The sequence below is a fragment of the Sturnira hondurensis genome, unplaced genomic scaffold, assembly GCF_014824575.4.
Source record: "Sturnira hondurensis isolate 20B ecotype Veracruz unplaced genomic scaffold, ASM1482457v3 Scaffold0004322, whole genome shotgun sequence".
Lineage (NCBI taxonomy): Eukaryota > Metazoa > Chordata > Mammalia > Chiroptera > Phyllostomidae > Sturnira > Sturnira hondurensis.
The window spans coordinates 3,358,272-3,383,657 of record NW_028076953.1 but is presented as its reverse complement, the minus strand read 5'-3'; the positions used below and the strand labels follow the sequence as shown (position 1 = coordinate 3,383,657).

Genomic DNA, 25,386 nt, shown 5'->3' with positions numbered 1-25,386 from the left:
TTACTTCAGGTTTTGCAGGATTTGTGACTAGGGCTGGAGTTCTGTAATGAAGGGCTGACTGGGTTGGACCTGAAGATGGCTTCTTCACTCACATGTTTAGCCCCTCAGCTGGAATGCCTTGAACAGCTTCATGTGGCTAGCCATACTTCTTCAGAGTATGTGCTCAGGATAGTCAGGCTTCTCACATGACTGTTGACTTCCCACTGACCAAGCTGGAAGCTGCGTCATTTCTGCCACACTCTTTTGTTTACACAGGGCCACCTCAGATTGCATGTAGGGGCACTACATCAGGGCCTGAAAACCAGGAGGCATGGTTCACTGAGGGGTCATCTTTGGAGACTAGCCAACACTCTAGGATAGGATCAGCAAAGCAGGGTCTAAGGATGAGGAGAAAAGCAATGTGGAGGACCTGGCCAGAACAGAGACAGTTTTCTTGGTCATTTTGATTAAAGGTTCTTCCTTCTTCCTTAGTGGGGAAGAAATGGAACTTGCAGTTAAAATCCATTAATAGTGTGTTGTTGTATATATGGTAAAGTTGATGGCATATAGTTCTAATTCCATTATCATAGGCTCAGTAACAGTTAACTGATCTTTAGCTTAAACATACTAAGTCCTAAGTAAAAGAACTACTTGAGATACGTTTATTTATAGATAAATGGTTATAGATACGTTTCTGATAAGAGTCACATTATTGTATTATTTCAGTTAAGATTCTGGCACCAAGAATGGGCAAGTCAGGTGTCCATTTTCTCCTTTTAGTTGGGTCTAAAACTTGCTAAAACATACAATAGCCACATGCAAATATTACGTTAATCCTAGTTGGTGCTTAAATTCACTAACAATTCACTTACTAAAATAAAGTTTAGCTACATTTTTACCTAAACTTGGAGATTAAAAAGCATGGTCCCTTTAAATTCCAAATTCTAAAGCATATTTTAGGGCAAAATTATTTGGAGTAGCTACGTATAAGGTTATACAACCTAATTAATATAATGTAATTTTCAACACGGTTTAGAATCTTGGGAGTATCCAGAGGCTAACTGATTATAACTTAGAATAAACTTGATCATTGTAAAAGGATTATAAAGAAGTTAATTTTAGTTACTATTCTGTGAGGTTAATGAAGGAGGCTGCTAGGTTCTGAGGCTTCCTTTCCCTGTATTCATTTGTAAGACTTTGAGGAAAAGTGGCATTTAAATAATAAAACTTAACCTCATTCTGATACAAGAGAGAAGCAGATGTGTATGTTCAAATACTGGGGTGGCTAGAGAAGAGGTGGGACACGCCGTTTACCTCTTTGTAACAACATTCTGCCTTTAGATCATTGAAAAGTCTGTGGTTGCTCAGGAAATGTGATCCAAAAGAAGCTGCTATTTCTATGACCTGAGAGTCAGAGTGGGGATTCTATTCTCATGGTTCGGCCCCTGCCATAGGTTTCCAGTAGCCCTAGAGGGAAAAAACTTCAATTTAAAAATACAGCAGTTTGGGGCTCTGGTTCGGTAGCTCACTTGGTTAGAGCATCGTCCCCCATATGCTTAAGGTTGGGGGTTCAATCCTGGGTCTAGGGCACATACAAGAATCAACCAATGAATGCACTAGTAAGAGGAACAACAAAGTGATGTTTCTTTCTCAAAAATCAATAAATAAAAGTTTTTAAAAAGTTTTTAAAAATCAATAAATAAAAGCTTTTAAAAAGAATACAACAGGAGAAAAAACAAAGATTGCAGCATAGGTAAACACGGTCACACAACCACCTCAAGATTACAATTAAAATAGAGAACAACCATCACTAAGAACCGTCAGAAATCAAGTTGAATGGAATTAAAGAAACCACATCCATCCAGACTGGTAGGAGGGGCAGAGACGAGGAACAAGCTGGTTCTACTTCCACATGTGGTGGCTAAAAATTTGGGAGAGCTATCTCAAGAAAAAGGAGTCCTAGACCTACACCAGGCCCCCTACCCAGTGTTATGGGGCCAGGAAGATTAAGTCTCCATAAATTCTGGCCGCAAAAAACAAGCCGGGATTGAGAAGAAACTTTTGAAGTTCCAAGTAGTTCCTCTTAAAGAACCCACACACACAGACTTACTCAGACTCACTCCTGAGCTCCAGCACCAGAGTAGCACTTTGAAAGGCACCAGTGGCATCAGGGAGGAACTGAAGTGTCTGGAACCAAGGGGAGAGCTGGGCTGAGCTTCTTTTCCATATGAAAGGCTGGTTTTGGCTCATGCTTCACAACTTCCTAAATCCTCTCAAACAAGCAGCAGCTGGCCTCAGTGAGCCCCAGGTCCTGTACTAGCAGCAGCCAGCCTAGATTCACAGCTTGGCTTGTCTGGGAATCTCCAAGCCCAGCACAAGTATCAGCCATCTCAGATTGCTTTATAGCTCAGGCAGGGTGGCCCCAAGCAAAACACAGGCGGGTGCTGACCTTGGCCTGCACCACCAGGATACCCCAGAGCCTGTATATCCAGTGGACAGCTACAAACCACATCAGAGCACCACCACCTGCCCCTGCACAGCTGACCCTCCATGACCTTGTGGCTGACCCCCTTTCAGACCACACGCATTTAAATGCTCCCAGGAACTTACTGCATGATCTCACATTGGGCCCTTCTGTGGTGTGTGTCTGCCCTTTTTTGCCAGTTCTCCAGTATCTATTACCTCCTTTTGGCTGCCATCTTTACTCAGGGCAAAAGTTCCCAGTGGCTTCCAAGGTAGGCATTTGTCCCCTGCCTCTTGCGAAGGTGCTATATCTTGGCCATGTCACAAGTCTCTGAATCCAGGTTTTCATAGTCACGTACACAAGTCACAATTTGCCCTAAGCGGCAGCCCTCTTCCCTTCAGGAAGGCATGGCTATTAACTTGCCATTGTTATGCAATGTATCTTAAACTTTCAGGGGACCCTCTGTCTATACCCCCTTATGGTTTCATCATTTACATCTTTTCCACCTCCAGTGATTTTTCTTTATTTATAATAAGATATTACTACTAATGTGCTGTAGTTACAAAGAACTGCATCTAATTGTTATTTCCAGACAGGATATATTTTTATGATTAGCAGTATTATGCTTTAAAGGCTAATTTAAAATAAAATGATAGTACCATGTATATTTGATTCTTTCACCCCCATGATTTTTTTTTTTCATTTTATCATGTAACCATAATACTGGATTTCTCAACCTGAGCACTATTGACATTTGGGCCAGGTAATTCTTTGTGCTGTTGTTGTTGAGGGTGGTGACTTTTCTGTGTGTTGTAGGATGTTGAGCAGCGTCTCCATCCTGTACCTGCAGGATTCCAGTAGCACTCCCCAGCTGTGAAACAAACACTGTCTCCAGACATTGCCAAGAGCTCCCTAGGAGGCAAAGTAGACGCCACTTGAGAATCACGGTCATCGTTTATTTACTAAAGTCCTTACCATGCTGTTCAGGGTCGTAATTTGGAATACAGCAGTGTATCAGCCATAGCTAGGCACAAAATCAGTGGAATAGAAATGTTGCTAGGCAGTATTTTGGATAGTTCAATAGGTCAATATAAATAAAAACTGGAAACATTTTAGCGAGTACCAGACAGGGCAATAAAATTAGTTAATAGCTACACATGTCATTTATGGCTGTTTTTCGTCAATTACTATTTTAAATATGAAGCAGCAGGATCTGCAGACGTTAGAGCACACATGAAGGCCCTTGTACTGTTTTATGTTACAGCAAAGTCACAGTGATTTTCCATGGCATGCAGGACTGAAAATGTGTTTCACTCCTTTTGTCATTATGTCTACAACAGGTGATCTCCGGTGCCCTGCTGGGAATGTCATCAATCTAACTTCCTCTCCAAAATTTTTGGCATTCTGCATCATGACGAGCACTCAGTGTGCAAGCCAATTCACAGGATGTTTTTCAGTTTAAACATATGCCAGAGAAAAAATTTAAAATGTAGCTATTTGAGTTATATAGAAAAGCAAATTAAAACATTTTTTTATATAACTCAAATAGCTTTTTAATAAAAGTCCTACAGGAGAACATAGGCAGGAAGATCTCAGATATTCCATGCAGCAGTATTTTCACTGATATGTCCCCTAGAGCAAGGGACATAAAGGAAAGAATAAACAAATGGGATCTCATCAAAATAAAAAGCTTCTGCATGGCTGAAGAAAACAGCATTAAAATGAAAAGAGAACCAACCATATAGGAAAACATATTTGCCAATGATGCCTCGGACAAAGGTTTGATTGCCAAAATATGTAGAGAACTTACATGAGTCCACTCTAGATAGACACACAACCCAATTAAAAAATGGGCAAAGGACTTGAACAGACACTTTTCTAAGGAGGATATGCAAAGGGTCCAGAGACATATGAAAAGATGCTCAGCATCACTAGCCATCCGAGAAATGCACGGTAAAACCACAGTGACATACCACTTCCCACTGGTGAGAGTGGCCATCATAAACAAATCAACAAACAACATATGTTGGAGAGGATGTGGAGAAAAGGGAACCCTAGTGCACTGTTGGTGGGAATGCATACTGGTGCAGCCACTGTGGAAACCAGTATGGAATTTCCTCAGAAAACTAAAAATGGAATTTGCCTTTTGACCCAGAAATTCCACTACTGGGATTATATCCCAAGAACCCAAAACACCAATTCAGAAGCACCTGTGCACCCCAATTGTCATAGCAGCACAATTTACAATGGCCAAGTGTTGGAAGCAACCGAAGTGCCCATCAGTAAATGAATGGGTCAAAACACTGTGGTACATTTACACAATGGAATTCTATGCAGCAGAAAGAAAGAAGGAGCTCCTTCCTACCCTTTGCCACAATGTGGATGGAACTGGAGAGCATTATGCTAAGTGAAATAAGCCAAGGGGTGAGAGACAAATGCCATATGATCTCACCTATACATGAACATAATCAACAAAACAAACAAGCAAACAAATATAACCAGAGACATTGAAATTAAGAACATACTGACGGAAACCAGAGGGGAGGTGGGGAAAGGGAGAAGGGTTTTCAGGAACATGTACAAAGGACACTTGGACAAAGCCAAAGACAGATAGGATCAAGGATGGGGAGTGGGGATGGCTAGGGTTGCAGGGGAATGATGGGGTAAAGTGGAGAAAACTGTACTTGAACAACAATCAAATTAAAAATAAATAAATAAATTTACTTATATAAATATATATTTTCATATATAAATATATACACATACATATAAAAGAAAAATACTATCAAACCAGGACAAAATTATGTAAAATATTAACTTAATATAAGATTGCACTTTTAAAAGTAAAATTATGTCATGCTATGATCCTTCACGTTACACTTTTAACTATTTTAGTGGTACTTGTGTGGTAGATTTATTATGTGTTTTTCCCTAACTGGAGATGTGTTGAAAGTGCCTAAGGCAGTACTTGGCACATAGTAGACAATCAGTAAAGAGTTGCTGAAGAATGTGTGGAAGGGAGTGTCTTGGTATGACACTTTGTCTTATTGTACAATATATCGACTTTTAAAGCAGGAGAGAAAAAATATACAAAAGAAGGTATGTACCCATCACCCAGCTTCAACAGTTATTAACTCACAGACAACCTTGTTTCAACCATATTCCCCATACTTTTCCCTTCCGATATTATTTTGAAGCAAATTCCAGATACAGCAGTTCTTTGATAAATATTTCAATATCTATCTTTAAAAGATTAGGACTTTTTTCTTTAAACATTGCCACAGACCTGCCCTGGCTGGTGTGGCTCACTGGATTGAGTGCTGGCCTGTGAACCAAAGGGTAGATGGTTCGATTCCCAATCAGGGCACATGCCTGGGTTGCAGGCCAGGTCCCCAGTTGGGAACGTGTGAGAGGCAACCAATCATGTTCTTTCACACATTGGTGTTTCCTTCCCTCTTTCTCCCTCCCTTCTCCTCTCTCTAAAAAATAAGTAAAACCTTTAAAGAAATAATTTAAAAGAATTAACTCTCTTGCCCTGGATGGTGTGGCTCAGTGGATTGAGCACTGGCCTACGAACCAAAAGGTTGCCTCATCAATTTCCAGTCAGGGCACATGCCTGGGCTGCAGGCCAGGTCCCTAGTGGGGGCGTGAGAGGCAACCACACATCCATGTTTCTCTCCCTGTCTTTCTCCCTCCTTCCTCTTCTCTCCAAAAATAAATAAATAAAATCTTTAAAACAAAGAAACAAACAAAAAAAACCCCATTGCCACAGATCCTTAGCATACCTATTGAATAAAATACTAAAACAATTCCTTAATATCATCAGGTATCATATCAGTCTTCAAATTTTAATTATCTCATAAATACCACCCTCCATATATTTTTATTTGAATTGGACTTAAGAAAAGATTCGTATATTTTAAAAATTTCACATATTGTGATTATTTGATCTATTTCTTAAATATTTTTAATCATTAGCTTTTCCCCATCCTCTCTTTTTTCCCCCCTTAAAATTTATTTTTTGAAGAAACTGGGTTGTGTATTGCTGCGTTTCCCACAGCCTGGAGTTTGCTGATTGTATCCTAATAGTGTCACTTACTTAGGTGTCACTTAGGTTCCTGTCTCCTGTATTTCCTGTAAACTGGTAGTTGGGGCTAAAGGCTTGATCAGATTCAGATTCAGTTTTCTTCTTGGCAGGTGCAAAAAAGAATAATGGCCGCATTATAGGCTTTTTGCTTAGTGCCTTGCATATTGGTTTAGCTAACATTTATTGAGTATTTTTCTATGTGCCTAGGAATGTACTTACATTCTATAGGTATTATGTCATTTAATTATATTTAAGCCTCATAATACTCTTACAGATCTATTTCTGTCTGCTGACCAGACCTCTTATTAGGGCTGGCTTTTTTTCCTTTTTATTGAATTTATTGGGGTGACACTGGTTAATAAAATTATACAGGTTTCAAGTGCACAGTTCTACAACACATCATCTGTACGCTGTGTTGGGTGTTCACCACCCCAAGTCTGCTTCCATCACCATTTAGTCCCCCTGTAACTCTTCTACCTTCCTCCCTCAACCTCCCCCTGCCCCAGCAGTCACTGGTCTGTTTTCTGTGACCATGAGTTCCCTGCTCTCGCCCTCTTTTATTTTTTTCTCAATCTCTCCACCCCTCCTACCCAACAGCTGTCAGCCTGCTCTCTGTCTCTGAGTCTGTCTGTTTTGCTTGTTAGTGCATTTGTTCATTAGATTCCCCATATGAGCGAAATCATATGGTACTTGTTTTTCTCTCACTAGCTTATTTCAGGGCCAAGTAATTTCAAATGTCTTTCAAACAAACCCCTTGGTATACACCCCCATTGTTGCTTTTGTGATTGAATTTGAAACTGTCTGAATTTTCTTTTCACTGGACTCATTTAGACTATACAAAAATACCTTGCATTAAAGGCATTTTTATATAAATTAATAAACTTATTATTTTAATAAAAATAAAATAATAAAGCTTAAAGACGTATTACTTAACTGTCAATTTGTTGCCCTTATGCTTTTGGTAGTGGGATTTACCATCTGTCAGCTTCACAAAGACTGATATCTAAACCATAAGTAAGGCCAACAGAATTCAGTACCTCCTGAGTCTTCTTTCCTTTGCACTTATTGTCTTCTGTGGTGCACTTTTATATCTTTTTCATCTCTTTGTGCTCTTGTTGTATAGTCACAGCACTCACAGGATCCTACTGTTGCCCCGCCTAAGAAACTGGCTTGTGATTTTAAAAGCAAAAGTAGCTTTTCATTGTTCATTTGTTTGCATATCTTTAATTTTTTTGCCCATTTTTCCCGTAGTCCTAATTCTACTGTTGGATATCCACTAGATATCCAGACTCAAAAAAGAAATGTTAAATTATCTTGACTAACTAACGCTCTTGAAGATTAAACTGTTTGATAGAGTAGCAATATGTAACTGTTTGCTTTGTTAATTCCAATAAGGAATATACCTGTCCAAAAGGACACCTGTGGTTAAGGGGGCCCAAATTTATAATTGGAGTCTAGCAGCCATTGTCTATAGAGGCTTCTTATGCACACTGCCTGTCAGGGAAAAGCTTCAGACTGAACTGCCAGCCTCTTTGCACTGAGTTCCTGCTACCTGAGCTGTACCTCATAAAGGACGTCGGGAATCATATTTTGACCAATGGGCTGAGACTTGCCCCATCCAATTGGAGCTACACAGCTATATCCTCATTTGCATCTTTACCGACTGTTCACAGCAGTTCCATTTGAACCAATCAGGACTTGGTATTCCAAGCAGTCAGAGCAGTGCTATTTGAACCAATGAAACTGCAAATTTGGATTTCCCCTTTGCATAAAAATGGACTAGTCCAGGACCAGGGCAAGCACATTCTCTATATAAGCCAGCTGTCCCTTTTCAGAGGGCAGGGGCATGTACTTTTTACTTCCACTGGTTGCTATGTTTCCCTGGTTTGGAAACTTTTCAGGTGAATACAGTTTCTTCTTTTACTGTACCCCAGATGGGGACACCTGTTGGCTTTAGATTGGTGGCAGCAATCTTTTGTTGACAGGTTGATGGAGAAAAGGTACCAAGTGTCCCAAGTTGCAGTTGGGTAATAGAGCTCTGGGAGCAAAACAATGCAAAGAGGGTCCTATTTTGCAGCTTTACAAACTGACTTGCAAGGAGTAAAGTATTCTTTATATAGCTTAACCTCTCTTCTTCAATCATTTCTCCTTTAATAGTTGTTTGACATTCTCAGCTTTGCAGAATATCTATTAGGTGAAGCATTTGGTTGGTTGAATAGAAGGAACATAAGGCATTAGTGAGTACAATAGGGAAGTAGGAATTTGATTTCTTATTCTGGTTGTACCTCACTGTGAGGTATTTGGCAACTGGACAAATTCTTTATTTTTACTTTTTAAAAACACAGTTATTTTTAGCATAATTGTCCATAAAGAACTTCAAGATTCATGCTGAGTCTTCTGTAAGTTTGTAAAAAATAGAAATTGTGTCTCTCTTTACCTGATCTTACAGGGCGTCCAGGGTGGCATGGTGCACGTGCTTGTGCTTAATAAGTAGCTTTCAATGCTGGTGGTATTTGAAAGGTTATACATTTTAAAGGGTATTTTGTTCCCCTTTTCCTTGGCAGGGCCAAGGAGCTTCCTTTTCTAAGACCAGTACTGTTTGAACTCAGTGAAAGTACACTTTGTTCTAGGAGAATTGCCATATGAAAGCCTAGAATATATATTGAATTCTTCAAGAAGGGGGGAAAATCGTGTTCTAGGACAGTGGATGTTGATTTGGTGTTGAATGAATGATTATGTGCTTTTGTACTCACAGGCTCGCTTCTCACATGTGCGGATGAAATATCTTTTCTTTTCCTGGTTGGCAGTTTTTGTTGGGAGCTGGATTATTTATGTGCAATACTCCACCTATACAGAACTATGCAGAGGAAAGGACTGTAAGAAAATAATAGTAAGTATTTTATATTTTCTAGTATATGGAAAAAACTAGATTAATAAGTCATATTGATAACATTAAAGTTACTACTTATGAATGTAATAACTTTAAAAAGTGGAAGTTAATTGGACCTTAGAGTTGTGCTTCTCCGCATTTTGATATGAACAAGTTAGTAGCACTACTCCCCACTTTGGAAAAAATCTAATATTCAGAAGTCTAAATATATAATACAGACTAGTGCGAGAACATTTCCATTACGAAGAGGGATTTTTATTTTTCAAATATACTTTAAATTTAGTTTAATCAGACGGAATTTTTAATGTCTAGAGTATGAAAGTGTTATGTACAGGAAATCTTCCAGAACACATCTTTTGAATAGATAGAGTCATTCTCAAATACCAGAAATTTATCTGAAAAGCATATACATTTTTTATCATTTAATTTCTATCCTAAGTTTGGCTATATTTTAGGAAGATGACTCAATCAGTCTAAAATTTCTAGTTGTAATTGTTGGTTCATAGCACTTATAGAGGGTCTGGTACCAATAACGCCCCTTTTTTATTACAAAATCTTTCATTACGAAATCATAAGCATGTAATTCTGTAACATAACAATGTCACACTCAAACGCACCATCTGACATTTTAGGTGAAATGTTCAAATTAAAACTATAAATTATACACCCCTATTGCTACTCTACCAGCCACACTCAAGGGGGCCTTACTTCTGCCAGACCCTGTACTTTAAATGTTTGGGGATGAGTACATTTAACACCTCGTTTTCTGCTAATATATTCTGATGTGAATAATATTTAAACATTTCTTCTGAGAATTGTATTTTTGCTAACAATGACTGTTGGGATTCCAATTATTATAACATTAAAGATTCTATTATTATTGAGTGGTTACTCTTAACCCAAGCCAGGAGTGCTAGGTGTGTGCGTATAGCAAGGGACCAGACATCCTGACCTTAACAAATTTATATGAGGGAAGAAAATGAATAATTACAGTAAGGTAGAGTAAATATTACAGTAACAAGTGTCATAGGAACATAATATAGGGGGACCTGAGCTTTCCCAAATTCTAAGGAAATACAATTCAATTTAACTCTAGGTACTCCATCAGTCAGAATTTAAAAAAAATATCTTACAGGAGTATTACAGCCTCGGAACTAGACAAGGGATGAATTGCTAAATAATATAAGAAGTATAAGAAGCAGGGGGATTAATTAGCAAAGGAGAGTCCAGATCAAGGTTCAAAGATATTAATCTTATGTCCATTCCAATTGGTCATTCTAGATCCTTGAGGAATTTTAAGGTAGGGAGAACCTCCGTGGCCAGGCAATGTACTAGGTACTTTACATGGCCACTAATAGTTAACACAGTACTATGAAAGCACCCCCCAAGCCCATTTTACAAATACGGAAATGTGATTCAGAGAGAAGAATTTGCCTGTGATGGTAGAGCCAGAATTTAATCCTAATTCTGTCTCTATATAAAGCTCATACTCTCTCTCCTACCCTATGTCAGAAAAGACTGACAAGGAAAGCTGAGGTTTAATAAAGCTAACAAAAACCCCTACAAAACTCACCTTCAATGAACAAGAAAGAAGCAGAAGTTTTACTATCAACTGGAATAACATACAAATAACCAGCATTATTGGAAATGTTTATTTCCCTTCTTCTAGAACACCTTTCTCAAACTAGGTGCCTAGGAGCACATTAAAAGGTATTTCACAGATAAAAGATTTCCGTGGCCAGATGTATTTGAAAACAGTGGATTAAACAAAGGCAAATAGCTGACTTTACTAGGACTTCTCAGGGTCTTTAATGCAGTTTTGGGCATTGTGCATCTCCAGAGAGAGCAAGTGTGCTTGATTAGGAAACTAACCCATCCTCGCCACAGCCCTCCCGGGGAGAAATATTAGTATCATGTGGTGAGGTCAGAACTACTGTTCTAACAAATTAGGCAAATGAAACATTTGTTTTTATCTTGCATCAATACAGTAACCTTCAAAATGCAAGCATATGTTGGTACATATTCTGTTATGAGTGAATTACAGTACTTCATTATTTTCCTCTAATTGATAAGAAATTAAAGCAGAATGTAAATCTAGCTAATTTAATGCTTATATTAATAAAACTTGAAAATGATGAAAAAGTTTTCTGAGCCTGAAACATATCTTTTCTTTAAAACTGGCTAAAAAAATATAGTCTCTCTGTATTTGGGAATTATGTTTTTAATATTTACTAAAACTAGTAGCACTAAGACAGAATATACTAATATTACATGGGAATTGTTTGTTTGGAACTATAAAGCAAGCAGGAAAAAATATTTTTTAAGTATAAAAGGAAATCTTTTTTTTTTACTCTTCACCTGAGGATATGTTTATTGATTTTAGAGAGAGAGGGAGAGAGAAACACCCATGTGAGAGAGAAACATTGAATGGCTGGGTCCCATATGCACCCTGACTGGGGACAAGGACCCAGTACCTAGGTATGAGCCCTGACTGGGAATGGAACCTGCAGCCTTCAGCTGCACGGGGACAACGCTCCAACCAACTGAGCCATCCGGCCATGCCTATGAAAGCATTTTTTTTTTAAACACATATAAGTGGACTTTTGTACAGTTTAAATTTGTATTGTTCAAGGGTCAACCACAGCTAGTCTCCACCTTCTGGCTATTGTAAATAATGCTGCTGTGAACACTGGTGTGCAAGTATCTGTTTGAGTCCCTGCTTTCAGTTCTTTTGGGTCTGTACCTAGAAGTGGAGCTGCTGAATCAGACAGTAATTCTGTGTTTCACTTTTTGAGGAACTGCCATATTGTATTCCTGATTCTATCAAATACATTTCAATTCTCTATTAAAAGTGTCCATTGTTTTATTTATTTTTCTCCACCCTTGTTCGTATTTACTTAAACATGAACATAGTTATTTTAAAATCCTTTTTGGATAACTCCAATACCTGGATCTGATTCTGTTGTCTGTGTTTATCTCCTTTCTGGTCCTGTCACTGTGTTTTGGCATGCACTGCAGTGTTTTGCATTCGGCCTCCAGATAGTTTCTCTTCCCTCCAGTAGGCAGTTAGAATGGTAGTCGATCATCTTAACCCATTCATGGACACTGGACTGGAGGCTGGGTTGCACCTCTAGTAAAGCTCAAGCTATTTTTGGCTCATCTTCATTCCAAGAACATAGCCCTCTAGGGATTTTAACTGAGAGCCTGGGAATTTATTGGGGTTTCTCCCTCTGGCAGGTTCATAACTCTAGTCTGTATCTTGTGAGACTGCCAAAACGTCTGCTCCGCTTTTCAAAGCTTTCCGATGAGATTTTTAGCCTCCCATTCTGTAAAGCCTCAGGATTTGGCACATCTCCCAACAGGATAACTGGCTGTATGTTTGAGGCTCCCTTAGTTTCCTATAAAGGCTTGCTGGTTTCTTATCCTCACAGCAGCTCTCTGCTAGCTTATGGTTCTGGTTCCCAGACCTCAGCTCATGCCCAGCATCAGCAAAATCCCCAAGGAAAAAAGAGGCTGTGTCAGCTTACCTCTCTGAGGTTCCTTTAGCTTCACCTGTACCCGTGGGGTTCAGCCCTTCAGGGTCTCAGCCCAACGCATAGTGCACCAAGATCCCACCCTGGGCAGGAACTGAACTGGGTTTTTATCTGCCCTAAGACTGTGTATTTCAGGTCATACATCTGAGGGCAACTGCAGCCATAAATTCTAGGTTTGTCTCTCTCGAATCTTATCCTCTCCCAGGTCATGATTAAGTAATATCTTGTTAGCTCTTTGAAGCTTTAATATGTAACTTAAAATATTTTTTCTGCTTACTTCTTAGTTCTAATCAAATAATTCTTGTGCAATATTAGTACTGTCTTAGTACTACTGATCTTATGACCAGTTTTGGTAAGTTTTAAGAACATAATTCTCAAATGTAGAAACACTACAGTTTTTTTAAAAGCCAACCTTAGGGAAAAGATGTACTTTAGGCTTAGAAAATGTTTTTATCATTTTCAAGTTTCAAGGCAAATAAGTGTTAAATTATACTAGAATTATGTTCTTCCATTTCTTATCCATTAAATTGACATTAAAGTCTCCAGAGGATTACTGTGACTGCCCCATTCGGAACTTTGCCTCCAAGCCAAGATCATTGTTTAGGAGTTAGGAATGACAGGTGATCAGTAGAGTGTGATGTACATAGTTTACCTGTGTTTAAAATCGTAGTCTGTCTCATCCTACAGAGCTTTCTTCTCCTCTCTCTTTCCCTCTCTTCCCACGTGTGTGTGAGGGGTCATATCTAGTGCAGTGGTTAAGAGCACAAGCATTGGAATAAAGGAGCTTCAGGTTTGAGTTCTACCTTTGCTGTTCCTTAGCTGTGTAAGCTTGGACATGTTATTTAGCTTCTGAAAAATGAGGATTAATAGCGCTGTATGTCTCATCAAATGGTTGTAAGAATAAAATGAATTCATGTATTAAAAGGTTAATAATACTGCATTGTATATTTGAAAGTTTCCAGAAGGCTAGACTTAAAAGTTATCACAAGAAAAACAAATTTGTAACTGTATGGTGATGGATGTTAACTCAAGTTCCTGTCAAGGAAATAGGTGGCCTCCAACCTATGATGGTTCAGCTTATGATTTTTCAACATTATGATTGTGAAAATAATGCATGTCATAAAGTACAAGATGTTCAACACTTTGTTGACTTTTTGTTAGATAATTTTCCCCAACTCTAGGCTGATGTGTGTTCTGAGCACATTTGAGGTAGGCAAGGCTAAGCTGTGTTAGGTGTATTAAATACATTTTTGATTGAATGGTACTTTCAATTTACAATGGGCTTCTTGGGATGTAACGCCATCGTAAGTCAAGGAGCATCTGTATATACAAATACCAAATTTATTGGTATATACAAGTATCAAATTATTATGTTATAGACCTGAAACTAATACAATGTTATGTGTCAATTCTATCTCGATTTTTTAAAGAAGAACTTATTACAAGGAATTGGCTTACTCAACTGGGAGGGAGGCAAGTCTGAAGTCTATAGGGTAGGCTGTTGAAAAGCGCAGTCTGGAACTTCTAGGCAGCCACAGATAGAGTGTCTTCATCAGGGGGGCCTCCGCTGGTGTCCTAAGGCCCTTCAAGTAATTGAATCAGGCCTACGTGTCTGTCTAGGATAATCTCTTCAAGTCAGTTGATTAAGGGCTTGAATCACCTCTACAGACCTTTACAGCAACACCTAGATTATCATTTGCTTTATTAACTGGGGACTTCAGGGTAGACAAGCTGATACATCCAGAGACCATCACATCAGGTAAAAATTACTCAGTTATTACTATAAATAGTTGAACTACAAAAAAAATCTCAGGAAGAAGGCTTCAGTGACTAGAGAGATCACTGTGGGTAGAACAGCAGAGAAAGGCTCTGTGGAGGAGATAGAACTTCTGCAGGGCCTTATAAGATAGAAGCGGTTTGGAAAGGCACTGAGGAGCATCTTTCTCCTTTTAATTATAAACCCAGCTTCCTTGGCACTTTTATCCCCAAAAGCAAGATGCTAATTAATGTTAGATCTGAGAATTCCCAGAACCATGTATTAGTAGCCACTGAACTACAGCTATTTGGCCGCCTGTAAATTAATATATTTTCCTCTTTTGTCCTTTTATTGTAAATTTTAAAAACAAACTTAAAATGTTGAACAAATCAGGTATGTATTTCATATAAATTATGAACTCTGTGTATTAGTCTCTTTTAGTAATCAAGTCTATTATAATTTCAACATTGGAAATCACTATAGAGTATTACTATAATTTCCCAGAGATGTTTTCTCTAATTGTTGGGTAATTGTTGTTCAAAGATATTATAAAGTTAATTTAAAATTTTTAAACATTTAAAAAAAGATATTATAAGGTTAATAGGATTCTTAATTTATCTAAGTATCTAGGAGGCTAGAAGCCAAAACTGGAATTAATTTTGTACATTGTACATTAATTTGCAATTTTAATTCAAGTTTCTTATTTTCGGTTTTTAATAAAAGTATGAAACTTCCCACTGTCATATCCGTTACTTAGAACTGGTTTCCAGTGAAGTGCATAATAGGCTTTTAAAGCATCCCAGAAGGGAAATGGAGTGGGGGTGGCGCACCCTGGGAGGCCAGGGGTGACCTGTGGAAGTTGTGTGAAGGCGGCTCTCTGACACTGAGCAACCCTAATTAGATGTGTTGGGAGGATTTTTATTTCAGTTGTGCTTCTCTCTGTCTCCCTCTCTCTCGCTCTCGCTCTCGCTCTCGCTCTCTCTCTCTCTCTCTCTCTCTCTCCAACCTAAATATGATGTTATACAATATAACAAACTCATTGTATGGCACATTTTCTCTGATCATAGAAATCACTGATTTACTCATTATTTAATCAAGTCCTATTTAGAGCCTAATCATAAAGAAATTTTGCACAGTTTGGCTCTGTAGTTTGCTGAGTTCTTTAAAAAAGAAACAAAAAGGTGAGGGAGGGAGTGAACTTTTTCTTCTATACATTTTCAGGACAACATTGTTTAATATTGGTATTTCTGGCATGTGCCTCTGTGATCAGAGTGCGGTTCTACCTGGGTACTACTGAGAAATCACAGTGCCATTCTGGTGAGCCTTTGTGACTATTACAAGAGCATGTGCTTTAAAATTGAAGCATTATAAGATGAAAGAGCCTCTAAATTTTATTATAGTCTCTTTTAAGATTTAATTTCTAGAGATGATGGTCTGTTGCTTAAAACAACTAGCTTAACATATACTAAATGTAATGTATTTATTATAACCATGTTTTCAGTTAGATAGCAATACGTAGCCAACAATTTCATTTAACTTTGTATCTGCTAAGGATTAATTATTACTTGACTCCAGAGGTTCATTTTGTTCCATTATCTTATATTTGTAAAATATATAGAGCCAATCTACTTGGTACATACTATTTTTAAAGTGCAAGCTTAATTTCTTCCTTTGAAGAAAAACATAGTCTTCCTTTGTGCCAACTTGAATTAGGTTACCAATCTTTTCTTTGTGAATTTATAGAAAAATATTTACTGAACAAGTTGATTTCAGATCTTAACAAACATAAGCTTTATTTGAAGGGTAATCCTACTGGTTTGCTTACAGTAGCAGTTCAGGTGGCCTCCGTGCGTTGTGCTGTGCTCACATCATGTGATGGTCACTGCAATCCCCAGACAAGTGGTGTCATTGTGAGCCTTTGCCATCATTCCTGGGAAGCAATAAAGAGACTGTGGGTGAAAGCCAGCTTAGAAGGAACGAGCCAGTGATAAAACACCATGTCATTTTAGTTCTGTGCCTACTAGCACTGTGCTAGATTCCAAAGGTATAGAGATAAGACATGTCCTGGCCCCAAATATGCTTATAGAGTAGTAGAGGATATGGAAAAATAAACAAGAAGCACATGATTGAGACTGGAAGTAGTGCTGCTAGATTTAGTAAAAACAAACAAACAAAGCAAAACCCATCATCTTGGCCATTGTAAATAATGGGAATGTGTATATCTGTTCAAGTTAATGTTTTACTTTCCTTTGGATAAATACCCACAAATGGAATTGTCAGATCATATGGTAGCTCTGTTTTTTTGTCTTTTAGATAACTTTTATTTTTTTTAAATATATTTTATTGATTATGCCATTACAGTTGTTCTAATTCCCCCCTTCATTCCCCTCCACCCTGCACACCACCTCCCCCACCATTACCCCCCCCCATTTAGTTTATGTCCACGTGTCTCAAGTTCTTCAGATTCTATATTTTCCCTACTATTCTTGCCCTCCCCACTGTCTATTTTCTACCTACCATCTATGCTACTTATTTTCTGTATCTTCTCCCCCCTTTTCCTCCTCCCACTCCCCTGTTGCTAACCCTCCATGTGTTCTTCATGTCTATGGTTCTGCTCCTGATCTAGCTGTCCTCTTGGTTTGTTTTTATTGTAGGTGTGGTTGTTAATAACTGTGAGTTTGCTGTCCTTTCACTGTTCCTATTTTTATCTTCTTTTTCTCAGATAAGTCCCTTTAACATTTCATATAATAAGGGCTTGGTGATGATGAACTCCTTGAATCTTATCTGAGAAGCACTTTATCTGTCCTTCCATTCTAAATGAAAGTTTTGCTGGATAGAGCAATCTTGGCTGTAGGTCTTTGGATTTCATGACTTGGAATACTTCTTCCCAGCCACTTCTTGCCTGTAAAGTCTCTTTTGAGAAATCAGCTGACAGTCTGATGAGAACTCCTTTGTAGGTGACTGTCCCCTTATCTCTTGCTGCTTCCAGGAATCTCTCCTTCATTTTAATCTTGGCTAATGTGATTATGATGTGCCTTGGTGTGTTCCTCCTTGGGTCCACCTTCTTTGGGACTCTCTGAGCTTCCTGGATTTCCTGGAAGTCTATTTCCTTTGCCAGACTGGGGAAGTTCTCCTTTATTATTTGTTCAAATAAGTTTCCCACTCATGGCTGTTCCTTTTCCCCTTCTGGTACCCCTATAATTCGGATGTTGGAACATTTAAAGATGTCCTTGAGGTTCCTAAGCCTCTCCTCAATTTTTTGAATTGTTGTTTCTTCATATTTTTCTGTTTGGTCATTTTTTTTTCTTTTTTCTGCTCTACTCCCTTGATTTGAGTCCTAGTTTTCCTTTCCATCACTATTGGTTTCCTGTGCATTTCCCTTCATTTCAATTAGTTTAGCCTTCATATGTTCCTCTAATTTGTGACTAAAATCGACCAGTTCTGTGAGCATCCTGATCACCAGTGTTTTGCATCTGAGAGGTTGGCTATTTCTTGGTCGCTTAGAGTTACCGGCTCTGGGGCTTTGAGTTGAGCCATGTTTTCATCTGTTCACACCGGTTACATATGAGGAGTGGAGCCCTAGGTGTTCACCAGGGTGGGGCAACTCAGTCGTTGGGTTGTATGTGGGGGTGGGGTCCAAGAGGGGCAATAGCAGTCCCCTCTGCTGCTTCCCGCCCCTGGGGCTTGTGTGGTCTGTCTCACTGCTCGCTCCTATGCTGGTTTATCTGCATTCGAATGTGTGACCGCAGTCAGCCTGCTGCCTTGTGCCCTCACTGGGTCCGCCTGTTGCTACCCCACACCTGGGATCCGCCCACGGCTGCCTGCATGCCTGGGTTGGGAGATCTTTCCTGCCCCACAGTGCTCTGCTGCTGGCTCGGCCCCTCTTACCAGTCTGGCTGAACGGTTCGTTGTTGTCGGACTTCCGTATAGTTCAATATTCTGTGTTTTGGCTGCGTTTTTGTTACTGAAACTTTGTTGATTTTAAATTTGGTTGTGAGAGGAGGCACAGTGTTTCCACCTACGCCTCCATGTTGGCAGAAGTCTGGTAGCTCTATTTTTAATTTCTTGAGCAATGTCCACACTGTTTTCTATAGTGAATCTTAATCATTCTTAAGTGTGCAGTTCAGTAGTGCTAAGTATGTCCACATTGTGTGTAACCAGTCTCCATACCTTTTTCATCTTGCAGAAATGAAACTCCATTCCCTTTAAACAACTTCCCATTCCTCCTATGCCTAGGACCTAACATCCACCCTTCTCCTTTCTGTTTCTATGAAATTGACTACCTTAGAGACCTCGGAAGTGGAACCATACAGTAATTTTTTTGTGTGACTGGCTTATTTCACTTAGCATAATACCCTGAAGTTTCATCCATATTGTAGCAATGTTTCGCAATTTCCTTTTTAAAGCTGCCATTGTGTGTTTTGTTTAGGCCACATTTTGTTTATTCATTCATCCATTGATGGACCCTTGGGTTGCTTCTACCTTTTGTCTGGGAAATAATTTTAAGTTAACCTAATGCAGTTTGGTCATGCATGTCCATAGGTCTGTTTTGAAAGATAATGGCAGCCATGTGACATGTTTGATAGAGGTGAGTATTAATACTCCCATACAACCACATTACTAGGTTATAATGAGAATTATTTCTGCTGCACATATAGGCATTTATTCAGCACATGCTTATTTACAAGTTACAAAGCATTTCGTGTCATCAATCTGTAAACTCCTAAGTTCTGTCATTCTAACTGTCACTGTCAACTTGCATGAAAGGCCGAAGCAATGATGCTCCAGAGGCAAGCTTATTATTGCCCTTCTAACCAGCATCAGGGAACTAGAAATTCTGAGCCAGTGGTTCTCAGAAGGTTGTCTCTTTGACCAGCACTGTTGGTGTCATCTGGCAACTTGCTGCAGATGCAGATTTTCAGCTCCCCATAAAACCTAATGAGGCAGAGACACTGAGAGTGATGTTCAGCTGTCTGTGTTTGAACAAGACCTCCAGAGGACCTGAAGCTCCCTAAAGTCCGAGAACCTCTGTTGTAAAATGATTAGCACTGGGTACCTCCCTAAAGACACAGGTTATAGCTGCAGCTAGTTCTTATACCCTCTTTGTGAAAGGTAGGGAATATCTCATATTTTAACCAATTTACATATCTTCAGTACCTTCCATTGCACCAATAGGCATTTCTGATTTTGCCATGCTATTTAACAGGCCACATATTTCACCAGTATCTATTAATTTGCTAATAACAGATCTAAGAAATGAATTAATCTTGATCAAGATATGGAGCATAGGTTTCCTTATTACCTCATTAAAACTCTAGCTGAGCACCTCTACAAGCCTGATCAGGATATTAGAAGCACTTGGACTGTAAATTTACCTGCACACACACCACCAGCACCACCAGCACCACCATACATCACCATACTGTGTATGCTGAGGTATTTTGAAGTAAATTAGAGATATTACAACAGAAGGGAAGGAAAGAGTGGAGAGGGTGTGTGTGTGTGTGTGTGTGTGTGTGGTGTGAGATGAAAACAGAGAATGCAATGAGCACCGTTAATGGCCGAGAAAAAAAGTCAGGAGAGAGGAGAAAACATGAGAAGTTGAAGATACAGTGAGTGCAGAGAATGGTGAAGATTTTGAAAGGGTGGTGTAGGGAGAGGATGCTGACTAGAGACTTGGAGAATTTTCAGGCGTTAAGAACCCAATTCTGCTGTTTTTTCCTAAGTAAGGAGAAATTGATAAGATGATCTCAAATACATTCTTAGAACATTAATCTTAGAAAATTATTTAAAACCTAGTACTGTGCATCTGTTCATTGTCATTGCCCCTGTGGTACAATTGTCATTGTTTATGAAATTCCTCTTTCATTTTAGGTGGGTTTTGTAAAATTTAGCCAAAGAGCGCCATCTTCTGGTACTATGGTGCTATGTGCAAGCAAAGGAGAGTGTCTAGTAAAATCATTGTAGTAATAAGAACAACTCAGGGAAGGAAAAACCTTTGACGTTTTCTATTGTAAAGTTGAACATTCTTTGTAATCTCTGTGTATTTTTAGTTAGAAGATCAGATTACTGACAGTGATTATAGTTGTGTATGGCCCTGACTGAAAAACAAAACAAGTGTGTGGCTAACCGTCCTTTTTGTACAAGCATGGGGGAGATTTGCTTTTGGTTTGTGATGGAAGCCACAAGTTGAAAAGCCTGTTTTTTGTGACTGCCTCTTTGATGCAGGGTTGGCTTGAGGCCTTTACTCAAAACAAGAATGTGATTCTTTTAGCTGAATGTCAGGTTTATCTTCACTGCTTAACAGCTTGCTGATAAGGTATAATTTTACAGAAAAGTATTCATTTGTCCTCAATGAGGTTTCAAAATGAAAATTACTGTTCTGTAGCAGAGTTGCATAGCGGAAGCATGCTGGGCCCATAAAATAAAAATTGGTATGGTCTTTTTTTTTTTTTAAGATTTTATTTATTTATTTTTAGAGAGGGGGGAGGGAGGGAAAACATCAATATGTGGTTGCCTCTCGAGCACCCCCTACTGGTGACCTGGCTGGCAACCGGGGCTTGTGCCCTGACTGGGAATCCAACCAGCAACCCTTCTATTCCGAGGCCAGTACTCAGTCCACTGAGCCACACGAGCCAGGGCCTATTATTTAATAAACATTTACTAAATTCTGTGTTATTTGCTAGAGGGGAAAGGGAAGTTCAAAGATGAATATGATAGTGTCTCTGCCTTCAAATCATCTTATTTTTACCAGGGAAGATAACATACCGTATATGATATTAGATTTGGGATGATAAGAAAAGACAGGAGGAAGAATATAGGCTCAGGAAGAAAATACACAGCCTTACAGTTATTCATTGGCTGATGGGTATTGTGGGAAGGGGCACATTTAAGTCTTGACCAGGGCAAGATATATGGATAAAGGGTTCCTCAAGATTCAGGAGCCAAACATTGGGACAGTTGAAGGGTTAGCTCTATTAGTCCTATCCCAGAAATTGTTCATAATAAAGTGCTTCATTTCTGGATAAACACCCAGAATGCACTTCATTCATTTATCCATTCAACAAGAATGCTTTTTATATGCATTTGACTATATGTTGGACATTTGTGTGAAGTCCTAAGGAAACAAATATGAAAGTCCTGACCCTACTCGGAGTTGCTTGTGCAGAGGGAGGGAGTGTGACCAGAACCCCGTAGTAGGAGCACTGGGGATGGGTATTGATCCAGACACCTGCTTTACACTTTCCTTTCCAAGACATGTCATTCTGGTTCTTTTACCTCCATAGTTAAAAGCACCAGCTCTGGGGGCAGACATGTGGGTTAGTCAGATTTCAGCACCACCACTAAACCGGTTTTGCTTCTTAACCTTTTCTTAACCTCTCCTGCCTCAGTTTGTTTTTCAGTAAAATGGAGATAATGGTAATACCTCTTCATAGGGAGGGTGCGAAGATTAAAGAGATATACGTGAAAGCTCTTAGAACAATGTTACCATGTAGACAACATGACAAGTACCGGGTACCTCCCATCTCTTAACTTTTCATAGTATTTGCTTCATTTTAGAAAGAAAAAAATCATTATGGTGCAGGCAAACTCTGTCTTCTCTGCTAGTCTCCTTCCTCCTCCCCAGGAGTGCCACCGTCTTGCAATCATGTTTTCATAATTGCACTCTGTGTGGGGGTGTAAATAATACACAGCCTTGCTGTGTACATTTCTAAACTTTAATAAATGATACTAAACTGCATATATTCTGCAACTTTTTCCATTTGAAATTAAGTTTTCAACATTTTTCCATTTGATGGTATGTATAGGCCAAATTCTTTTATTTTAATTACTTAATAGTATTTATTGTATGACCATACCACAATTTATTCAGCCATTTGCTTGATGGGCATTTATGTTGTTACCTTTTTATTGTTGTTTTACTTTATTTTATTTTTTCTTTATTATTGACACTGTTGCAGATGTCCCCATTTTTGTTACCTGTTTTTCAGTCTTCCAAAAATCCTGTATCACACGCTGAGGTCCTCCTAGACTGTACTGTGACCTAATATTTTTGGTTATTGATTCAATTTTTTAATCCTCACCTGAAGATATGCTCATTGATTTGAGAGACAGAGAGGGAGAGAGACATTGATGTGAGAAAGAAACATCCACTGGTTGCCTCCCTCACACACCCCAACCAGGGATCAAATGGGCAACCCAGGTATGTGCCCTGACGAGGAATTGAACCAGCAACCTTGTGGTGTGTGGGATGATGCTCCTACCACCTAAGCCACCCAGCCAGGGCTCCTCCTTTGGTTTAAGAAAAAAATGTTTGTCAGTCTTATTCAGATTTTCTACTTCTTCTTGCATCATTTTTATTATTTATATTTTTCTACACAAAATGCTTATTTCAAATGCATTGCCATGGAGTTGTTAACACTGTTCACTGTCACAACTCTTTCTTTTCCCGTCATCTTTATGTGCACCTTTTTCTCATGATCGGCCTTACTGAAGATTTACCTCTTTTATTCAAGTTTTCAAAGAACTAGCATTTGGTATCATTTATTGCTCGGTTATTAAGCCTCTTTAGTTGAGTGCTAACTACTTATACTGTCTCTTGTTTTTTCATCATTGTGTTTAAGGTTGAAAATTTCCCTCTAAGAACTGCATTAGCTGCATCCCACAAGTTTTGATGTGTATACCTTTGTTGTTGTTGTTGTTCAGTTCTAGATACTTTGCATTTCCATTGCAATTTCTCCGTTAGTCCACACATTAGTTAGGAATGTGCTTTTAGTTTTTTTATTATTGTATTTTTTCCATTACCATTTAGTCCCCTTATACCTCGCTCCCCCCAGAAATCGCCACACTGTTGTCCATGACCATGAGTCCTTTTTCCTTTGTGTTCAATCCCTCCACCCCTAATCTCCCCCACCCCTTATGGCAGGTAAGAAATGTGCTTTTTAGTTTCCAAACATATCTGTATTTATTTTTACATGATTTTTCTTGTTGATTTCTCATTTCTTTGTGGTCAGGGAATATGGTTTATGGAATCTTAGTTTCTGAGGAACCCTACCAGCTCCTGTATAAGGCCTCAGAACTCCTACCACCTTTTGCCTCAGTAAAGAAACATGCCAGTGAAATCGATAGCCCCCTGCTACCAAGCAAAGATGCCAAACAGATGATTTTCCTAAAAGTCCCCAGAAATTGACCTGGGAAAAAAATGTTGAGCATCTCTCTCTGGTCTCCGGGAGACTTGAATCTAAGAACCATGACTCTGCTCCTCTGCTCCTCCTGGCCTATGGAGACGGAACCTACTATTCGTGATTACAACCAGGTCCGAAGGAGAAGGCACGCATGGCCTAGGGCTCTCGGAGGAACTCCCCTGCTAATGATAACTGAAGGGCAGCAGTTCCTGGGTGTCGGCACTTCACTCTTCACATGGACAGGACTCTCCATCTCTAACAAGGCTATTTTATTCGTGCAGCAAACTGTGGAAAGTATTAGACACAAACTTTATGTATTACACTTAATGGAAATGGGAGAAACAATATTTTCCAATCACAATATAACATAACTTGAAATTAACAAAAATCTGTTTGACAAATTTAAAATATTATTTTAATTATTCGGTCAAAGAGAAAGTACAAATCAAAAAATTAAGTATCTAGGAAGTAACAATAATAACATTTTTTAAAATACATCAGAGCCCTGGCCAGGTAACTGAGTTGGGTAGAGCTTTGTTCTGATACACCAAGGTTGTAGGTTGGATCTCCAGTCAGAGCACGTATAAGAATCAATCAATGAAGGCATAAATGAGTGGAACAACAAATCAATATTTCTCTCTCTCTAAAATCAATTAAAATAAAATACATCAGAAACTAAAGCTAAGCATACAATTGAAGAACTATTTAGAGAAGAATGTAAAGTCTTAATTACATTAGTAAATGACAAAGAACAAAACAGGTGGATGAATTAAAAATTGAAAATATAAGAAAAAATCTAAAGAAAGCAGAATGAAGGGATTAACCAATATAAAATAAAAATAAAAGGCTATATTCCTGTAGCTGAGAGAATTCCTCTGATCCTCATCTTCTAATCTCTGTTTTTAGCTAATATATCTGTACCATCTTTTATTTTCAACTTTTTTGACACTTTTTAAGGATATTTTTATTTAGGTGAACTTATCCCATTGACATTTATAGATATGACTTGGTTGTGTATCACATTTTATGACCTACTTTATGTTTTTAAAGATTGGTTTCTATCTTTTTCTATAGGTTGTCTATTTCTTTAAGTTGTTTTATGCATGTACCTTCTGATAATTTAGGAAGGTTTGTATTCTGTTTTTAGCTCTTCCAGTGGTTAGCTTTATACTATAACTTTTTATATTGATGAAAGAGAGAGAGGAGAGAGAAAGAGACAGACATACAGAAAGACAGACAGACACATCCATTTGTTGTTCTACAATGCATTCATTGGCTGATTCTTGTATGTGCCCTGACCAGAGGTAGAACCTGCAACCTTGATATATCAGGACAATGCTCCAGCCGACTGAACTACCAGGCCAGGGCTGTATTATACTTATAAAAATGTATTTTATTTCTTTAGACCATATCTGTTTACTCTGTATTACAAGCAATGATAAAATTATTATATGTCATCCCATCTTCTTTATTCCACCTAATTTTTTTTAAG

General features: G+C 38.6%; 1 protein-coding gene across 1 annotated transcript in view; it reads left to right on the top strand.

The window, feature by feature from the left end:
- Positions 1 to 25,386, top strand: part of DIPK1A (divergent protein kinase domain 1A) — a 126,789-nt gene that overhangs the window by 88,380 nt on the left and 13,023 nt on the right. Inside the window, exon 2 of the mRNA XM_037045501.1 lies at positions 9,286 to 9,420. Coding sequence (XP_036901396.1) covers positions 9,286 to 9,420 — 135 coding nt within the window. The remainder of the gene's footprint in view (positions 1 to 9,285; positions 9,421 to 25,386) is intronic.